Below are 8,566 nucleotides of genomic sequence, written 5' to 3' on the forward strand. Positions count from 1 at the left end.
CCAGGACCCACTGTACAGGGTCCTCCATGGTGAGGGCCCAGGACCCACTTGTGGTTCCTGCAGATAAAGACCTGCTTTACAGTAAAGTAGCAGAGATATTTCCAAATCCGTAGGCTACACCAGTGACTCCCCAAATGTGCTCACTGGGCTTTTCATCCATAGAGCAGGACGAGTATGTTTGGAAAAGCAGCCATCTTGCAAAACAAGTTCGAAGAGCACACATTTCAGATCCCTTTGGCCACGGATGATTCAGGAGGCAACACACTCCTTTAACATGTCAGCGTTTCTCACATAAGGAAACCAGACAAAGGCACCAAGAAAAACACACTCTTTCAGAGAAGGCCATCACTCAGCACAGCACTGCAGCACGAGGCTCTCAGTGAGCACCCTCCGCCCTGACCACCAACGCTCACAACCCAGGTCTCCCAGCAGCAGTGGACGAGAGTCCCAGAGCAGACACCTCGCTCAGATGCTCAGATGCGGCATGAAGCTGCCAGCGCAGATGCGGGAGGCACCTAGGCTGCAGTCTCCCAGGAGCTCGTTGGGCAGCTGCTGCGAAAGGCGGTAGGAGGACGCTGCATGGGATGACAGGTCACGCAGGAGGGCTGACCACGGGGCCAGGGTCCCAGGCCTGGCCCTGGTTGGAGCAGCCAGGCCCTTCTGTAGCTGGCCATCCTCCTTGTCCAGTGTGTGGCATCTGACGTCCAGCCTGGGCACGTGGTGCCTTAGGCCCCAGACGAGCTGCTGCATGAGGAGTAAGGCCCATCCACCCACTGGAGGAAGCTGTGCTCCCAAAGGTCAGGGTCTACTTCAGCACAGGGAAAGCCGAGCTCTGGTAGAGCTACTCTGTACTTCAGAGTCAAAACACAAAGCTGCCCTCAGATTGGGAATGTGGCCCTGGGGAGGACTTCCCCTCTGAGAGCGTGGATGGCAAGAGGGGGCACCCAGCTGTCCAGAGCTCCTGAGGCATCATGGGTGGGAGTCCCATCCCCAGGGTCCCTAATTGGCATCCTATCCCCTTGCACCCAGGTTACTCATCGGGGCAGGCAACCTGTTCCCCTACACTCTAGTCCCTCAGTGGGCATCCTGGGTCCCTCACTTGGACATCTCACCTGGGCACCCCCTCACCTGGGCACCCCTCAAGAGAATAGCAGGACACCCTGGTCTGGGCCTGTAGCAGCCCCACTGCCCACAGGATCACAATGGACCATGACCCCTGGCCTGCCCCCTCTTAGCTACACTGCCCATTTCAGCAAGTGCCCCTGACTCCAGACCTACACACACAATGGCCCTGCTCTCCATCCCTGTGCACAGACTGTGGGCCCTCAGACCACACACCCTACACCAAGCCTGGCACAAGGTGGGTGCTCGATTCTGGAAGAACAGTGGGTGGCCTCAAACCCAGGGACCCAAACTCTGTAGGTCTGGGGTGGGACTTGGGCCTCTGGATGCTACCAATACGTGCACACGCACACATGAACACACTCACATTCCTGTACGGGAGGACGCATGCACAGGTGTACACACAGGCAACTACATGCCCACACAGATCCACACACATTACACATGTGCACTCACTTGTGCCCACATTCATGCACACATGTACACACACAAGCCCCACCCCCAGAGCTGCGTCCATGCTCTGCACAGCCCCACCCAGAGAGCCAGGAGTCAAGAAGCTCTCCCTCGGCTGGAGGCAAAGTGAACACCGGCAGCTCGGGTATCAAAGCAGATCCTGCCACCCTCCAATCCAGGAAGGCAGAGTCAGGAGCTGCAGGGGAAAAAGCAGGACCTAGGGAGGACGAGGACAGGAGGGACACAGACGCAGCAGTGAGGGGCAGCCTGCACTGGGGCAGTGAAGGCAGTGAGTGTCATTCTCACGCCACGCCCCACACACGGATGTGTGCACACGGAAGCCCAACTTGCCCTGCCGAGACACACAGAGCAGACAGAGGGGAAAGGGCCCCAGACAGTTAGGGATCCTGGTCCTTGTCACTCCCTGGCTCTCTGGCCTACATGCATGGCCCCCCTCACCCAGCCTCCCCATCTAGGTGCAGCCTGGGGCCTGGTCTCACTCCAAGATCTGGCCTCTGAGGTCGCGGGGCTGGAGGGCCCCAGACCCCATTTTCCTTGGGGAAAACACATCTACCCAGGAAATGGGAAAAATAATCAGTGCAATGTGTGAGCGTGTGCCTGTATGTGAGTCTGCATGTGGGTGCATGCATTCCTGGGTGAGTGTGCAAGGGTATGTGTCTATGTGTGTGTGAGTGCTCGTGTATGAGTGCATGACAGGAGATGGCTTCCACCTCACTGAGTGCCAGCCCCACGCTGTGAGGATGGCACAGTCCCCGGGGGCCACCTGTACCTACACAACCACAGGCATGACCTCGGAGGAAAGGGAGGCACAGGGTAAGGGCCCTGCCCTCAGCTACACAGCTTGGAGTGGAGCCCCTGGGTGCAGGGAGTTCCTAACCCACCCACTCTGCAAGCCCACCCACCACCATCTGAGTCAGGATATGGCCCGAGGACATTTCTGGGGTTCGAGTTTGCAACACAGAGCAATTGGCCCATCAACCTGGCCCTCTGGACATCACAGATGTGAGGGGAGAAAGGCAGCACCCCAGAACCACTGGGAGGGAGCTCATGGAAAGGGCAGTGGGTGGGGACGTTTCCCCACAGGACCCGCTTAAGAAAGGCCTCAAAACATTCTGTGTGGCCCAAACCCCAGGGCCTCCCCCACACCTGCCCTTTCCTCCACACCCGCCTCGCTGGCTCCATGGTGACCAGCTCGTTCCCTCAGCCAGCTGCCTGCAGCCCCATAACCCAGCAGCCTCTTGGCCTCATCTGTCCGGGACCTTGGAGTATTCTGTCCTCAGAGGCAGGCCTGGGCCCTCCCTCTGCCTTGTCCCCTTTATTCTTCTCTGAAGGTCACACACACTCCCCCCAGCACAGATTGCAGTTCCAGTGGTTGATCGGGGTCCCCGAAGACCAACTTCCTGGAGGGCAGGCGGTCCTATCCCCTGGCTCACCATCTGGCACTCAAGTGTGGACCCAGAACCATCTAGAGAAGGTGCCACAGCCTGAGAAGCTGCAGAGGCTTCATAGCTGTGTCCGCTCCAGTGGTCCCCAGCCCCTCCGCTGTGTCTACCCGGGGGGCCAGACTCCAGCACAAGGACAGTCTGGGGATCCATGGCAGCAGAGGAAAGCCTGGGACCCCCAGGGCTGCCCGGAGCGGGAGCAGGTGGGAACCCTCACTCTGATGCAGGATGGTCTCCCCACCCGGGCCCCACCCCCCTAGTTCCTGCTGCCCTGGTGTCGGCAACTCTAGGGACTTCTTACCGTGGGAGCTGGCTGCCGAGCGAGAGGATGACACGGCTGTGATGAAAACAGATCAGGTTTAGGGAAGGAACCGCCCATCAGACAAGAGGGCTGGGAGCCCAGGTTCCAAGGACTCAGGAGTTTCCGATTGGATGCCCACGGACATGAACCTGCAGGCCTAGAAGAGACACTGGAAACTGCCTAGGCTGAAAGGTGCAGGGGATGGGAAGCCAGTGCTGTGCCCTGCCCAGCAGCCGGAGGCCTGGGGGAGGAGGGTCCAACCCAGGACAAGCCTGTGCCAGGGGAGCCGCCTCCTCCCTCCCTGCTGGGCTCAGCCAAGGCAGGCGAACAAACAGGTGACAGAATCCAGTCAGGGTAGGGGTGGGGGGAGAGGGAGGTACTGGTGGTGATGATCAGAAGGCTGGTTAGGGGAGCAGGAAGAGGGGTCCCACCTGGGAAAGAGTCCAGCCAGAGGGGAAGGGGCAACGCCGGGCTGAGGGACCAGCCATGCGGCAGGGCTGCACAGGCGGTCAGGAGAGGGGCCAGTGCAGGGAGTGCGGAGAGTCTGCAGAGGACCCGAGAGGAAGAGGGATTCCCTGGTGGCTCAGTGGTAAAGAATCCGCCTGCCAATGCAGGAGACATGAGTTCGATCCTTGGGTTGGGAAGATCCCCTGGAGAAGAAAATGGCAACCCACCCCAGTATTCTTGCCTGGGAAATCCCATGGACAGAGGAGCCTGGTGGGCTACAGTCCACGGGGTCGCAAAGAGTCAGACACAACTTAGTAACTAAACAAAGAAGGGAAGAGGGCCAGCCAGTGAGGCAGAGGAGAACTGGGGTGGGGGGTGCCTGAGGAGGGGCTAGGCTGAGGGAGGGACACAGGTCCTGACAGATGCCCCAGCGGCCTGCCTTGAAGGAGGAGTAGAAGACACAGGGGCAAGAGGCATGCGTTGCCAAAGCCTGTGTGGCAGCCAGCACCGCCAGCACGCGCGGAGGTTCTGAGAGCAGTCACGTGGCTCCACCTGCCAGCACTCCAAGCTCCTCAAGAGCTCAGGCCACACTACAAGGTGGGGGGCGGAGCGGGTGGGCTGGGGATGGAAATATGGCCAGCTCCCACTTCCCGAGGACAGCCATGATTTCTGTTACCGTTCCTGGTTCAGGCAGTAAACATATCTCCTTTACACTGACAGGAGGCCACACTGCGCTGCAAATTGCACCCCGCAGTGGACCCTCACTGTCCCCCTTCTGAAAAAACACAGCAGCCCTGCCCCACCTGGCTGAGAAGCACGCCTCTGGGAGCTGTGAGCAGAGGGGCAGCACAAGGAGGAAGCTGGGGCTCTGTCTCCTGCACCTGCCACAGCCAAGGCACCTGGGGGGCAGGGCAGGCACCATGAGCCAGCCACCCTTCTCCAGAGACACCCATCCTCCCCCACCACCACTCCCCGGCAATGACCTTCGGCAGTGACCTTTACAGGCACTCCCCTGACTCTACTTCCCCGCCCTGAACCTGAGCACAGCCACCTCCAGTATGTAAGTCAGCAAGGGACAAATCTGGCGTTGCCATCTTCCCTCCTTCCCCCACCCTCAAAAGCCCAGGACTCTGCAGCCTGCCCACCACTGCTGACTCTGAGCAGGCCTCTGTTGTTCTTGCATGGGATGCCTTCAGTTCCGACATGTCACCCAGTTAAATAAAAGTAACTGTGCTGAGGTACAACCACTGGGCCTTGAAAGCAAGGGACACAGAAGGGACTCCGTTCGGTCTATATTTATGGGGCCCAGCCTTGGTCCTGGGCCAGAAGGGAGTAAGGCCATTTCCCTTAAACTCTTCCTGCCCCAGTGGGAAGCAGTAGCAAGCACACCTTCCCGGGAAAGGGAGGAGCCCCAGCCCCCCAAATTTCAGCAGTCTGGCTTTCTGCGTGTTCTCCTCTGCCTCCCAGCATCTGGGCTAGCCTGGGCCCTACAGAGCCCCATAGCACACCAGGGCAGCCCAGGACTGCTGCAGGAAACCCCTGGAACCCCTCTATGGAGGGCCAGAGGAGCCCACACTTTAACCCAGGTCTCAGGCCCCAGCACAGGCTTTCTCTAGCAAGCATACGACACGCTGCGTATCTGCAGCAAAGACGGCACCCTGGCACAGACTGGCTCATCCATCTAGCCCTTCTGCCTCCTTTCGGCCTCTGCCCGGTGTCCTGCAGGCCTCCTGCCTGTCCTGGGTTCCATCCTGCGGGAGTGGCACTGCCAGCAGGTGAGTGCACCGCAGGAGGGCAGGGAGGCGTAAGCACGACTAGCAACCAACACGGGTCGCAAATGTGGGTGCCATCTTCTCCACCAGTCTCAAGCACCAAGTTGCAGAGCTCACTAAGGACATATTTCACAGACTCCCAGAATTTTCTCATTGGAAGGGAGAACCCCTGGGACACCATGCGGTCCGATCACCGCATGTTTCTCCGCATCCATCTCCATCTGTCCGTCAATATCACCACCACCTGTACAGACTGGTGGACTTGAATACCAACATTTCAGAAGTGACACAAGATTCTGAATATGTTTTTCCAATGTGAACTTTTTTCACTTTCACCATAGCCCTGAAGGTGAGCTGTGATGTCCCGTAAGACAGGATAGGAAACTGAGCCTCAGTGAGGGAAGGGTCTGCTTAGCCCATGGAGTCACAGCCATTAGCCAACTGAAACCCAGGTGTCTGCTCCCTAAGAATTCACCTAAATCCAGGATGGGCTCCCTTCCTCCCCAGAATACAGGAGCTCATCTTATCCTGGGGGAAGGGTGGAGTTCTGAATGCCTGGGGCACCTTTACAGATTCTCCCTGCCCCCCCTCTACCCCTTAATCTTTTAATTCTCTAAAAGGAATGTCTACAGGCTCCCTAGAACATTGGTGATTATAAAAGGAGACAATAGTACAGCCTTTCATTGAAGCGGTTGCCTGAACCCCTGGGGGCACCAGAATGCAGCGGGACCTGTCCAGGTAGCTTAGGGCCCCTCTCACCTGAAGCTGACCTGGCCACTGAGGCACCCTCCCTGTCCGGATAGAGAGGTGGTCCTTGCTGGGGGGAGCTGGCTGGGGGGGGGGGGGGGGCAAACACAACACATAGTAGGATTGTAGGGGGAAAGATACAGGAGTGCCCCCTGAGAAGGTCAAACAAGCCCCACTCAAAGCCTAAGGATGCAAGGCGGGAGGCCAGCTGGAGAATGGAGCCCTCCCCTCTCCACTCCTTCCTTCCTCTCCCTGGGGGCAGTCAGCCCCCTGGCCCTTCTCCCTGTTTTTCTGCCTTTATCTCGGCCTCCTCTCAGTCTCTGGCCTTCTCCCCTATTTCTCCTCCTCTGTTCCCCCCACGCCCCCAGCCCTTCTCAGCCCGCTCCCTTCCACATACTCCCTCCTCCTCCCCCTGCCTCCACAGCCCCTACCACACACTGGCCTCTCTGGTCCCTGAAATGTGTGTCACTCCTGGGTGTCCCACAGCCCCTCTGACCCTGTGCATTCCGGGCATCACCGTCTGGGGGCACCTCCTTTAGTCCCTGTGTAGAGGGGCCTTGGTGGGGCCCTGGAACCAGCTATCTGACTCTCACCACTTCCCCCAACCCCAGTTGTTCTTCCCAAAGCCAGCTCTGCCCAGCTGCCCTTCCTCACCCCTGTCTCCTCACATCCCCCTTCTTCTCTTTAGATGGACTCCCCCAACCCATCAGATTCCCACCCCGCTCCCGCCAAAATGAAGCCAGAGGGAGAAACAAAACCCTCCCTCTGGGCCCTCCAAGACTAGCTGGGCTGGGCTGGGCTGCACGGAAAAGCACCAGGCTGGAAGACACCTGCCTAAGACCTCTGGGGTCCTTGGGCTGGGGAGGAACCCCTAGGAAGCAGTCAATATGGGGTCCTCCCCACGATCTTGCCCATGGGGAAAAAGAGTGACAAAGTTCAGGCGCTGTGAGCCTGGATCCCGGCTGAGGCAGAGGAAGTCGAGAGGGACCAGAGAGAGCCCTGTGCGACCTTGGCAAACCCTGTCCTTCAGGACCCCAAACGGATCCACAAATGGGAGCCAGGGTGGCTGGAGGGGCCAAAGTCCTTACCCGCCTCCCACATCGCCCATGACGGCAGGGCTGGGAGGGGGACTCTGCGAGCCTAGCACGCGCTCCGCGCTCCAGGAGCAAGCGAGAGGAGCCCCGGGCTGAGCGCACAGCCCGCAGCAATCCTGCTTGCCAGGCCGGCTCCTCATACCTATTTTTTGTCCATCCTGTGGGGATGGGTGCAGCCAGACAGCGTCGGACCAGAGCTCTGGCCTCACCGGCCGCTCACCAGCTGTGTGACCTTGGGCCAATCCTTGCCCTCTCCACGCCCGCTAGTTTCGGGTCTCCACACTCCACACCCAGGAGCGCTTGTGGACTGTAACTCGGGGAAGAGTCCGGCCCCAGAGTGCCAGCCCTCAATGTGTCCCCAATTCCCTGAGTGACCTTGAACGTCCCCCTTCCAATTCGGGGCCTCAGTCTCTCCACCTGCCCAGTCGGTAGATTCGCACCCTTCTCCCCGCGTTCCCAGTCCCTCCCGAGAGCAGGTGTGTCCCAGACCGGATCGAGGGCGCGCGGCGACACTTACGGTTCTCCAGAGACGTGGGCGCTTGGCGGGGACCAAGGTAGCCGTGACCAGCAAGTGCGAGGCGGCCACCACGAGCCCGAAGCCGATGGCCAGCAGGCTGCGCACGGGCAGCAGGGCATAGGACACGAAGGTGACCAAAAGGAGCTGCCAGACTCCCTGATCGGCTGTCGCCGGCACCGCTGCCGCCCCGGCGTGGGCACCGGCGGGGCCGCCGAGCGCGAAGGGACAGCACAGCAGAGCGAAGGTGAGGCTGAAGAGCAGTGCGAGCTGGCCGACCTGCTGCAGCTGAGGCACCTGCAGCGAGCGGACGTTGGTGACCACGAGCAGCGCCAGGAAGAGCACGCAGTGCACGGGGTGCGAGCCCTTGGCCAGGCCGGGCGCGGGCCCCGGCGCGCCCAGCAGCTCAGCCAGGGCCAGCGCGCCCGCCAGCAGGCTGAGCACGGCCAGCGCCTTCAGCGTCGCCGCCTGCTCCAGCCGCAGCGTGTAGCCGCGGAACAGCGCCTCCAGCTCGGGGCACGCGAACTCCTCATCGCACGCCCGCAGCCCGCGCCGGCCGCCCGGCCCCGCCGCCCGCTCGGCGCCCCCAGACTCGCCGGCGCCGCCTCCGCCTCCGCCGCCGCCTCGGCCGCGCGGCGCCCCCGCCATCCCAG

General features: G+C 60.5%; 1 protein-coding gene across 1 annotated transcript in view; it reads right to left on the reverse strand.

Annotated features, from left to right (window-relative positions):
• The window catches only part of ADCY1 (adenylate cyclase 1), a 110,120-nt gene extending 101,559 nt beyond the window's left edge, over positions 1-8,561 (reverse strand). Inside the window, exon 1 of the mRNA XM_040259797.1 lies at positions 7,917-8,561. Within this exon, the coding sequence (XP_040115731.1) occupies positions 7,917-8,561 (645 nt within the window). The remainder of the gene's footprint in view (positions 1-7,916) is intronic.
• Positions 8,562-8,566: the final 5 nt, after the last annotated feature.

Source organism: Oryx dammah, unplaced genomic scaffold (genome assembly GCF_014754425.2).
Source record: "Oryx dammah isolate SB20612 unplaced genomic scaffold, SCBI_Odam_1.1 HiC_scaffold_18, whole genome shotgun sequence".
In the NCBI taxonomy this organism is placed as follows: domain Eukaryota; kingdom Metazoa; phylum Chordata; class Mammalia; order Artiodactyla; family Bovidae; genus Oryx; species Oryx dammah.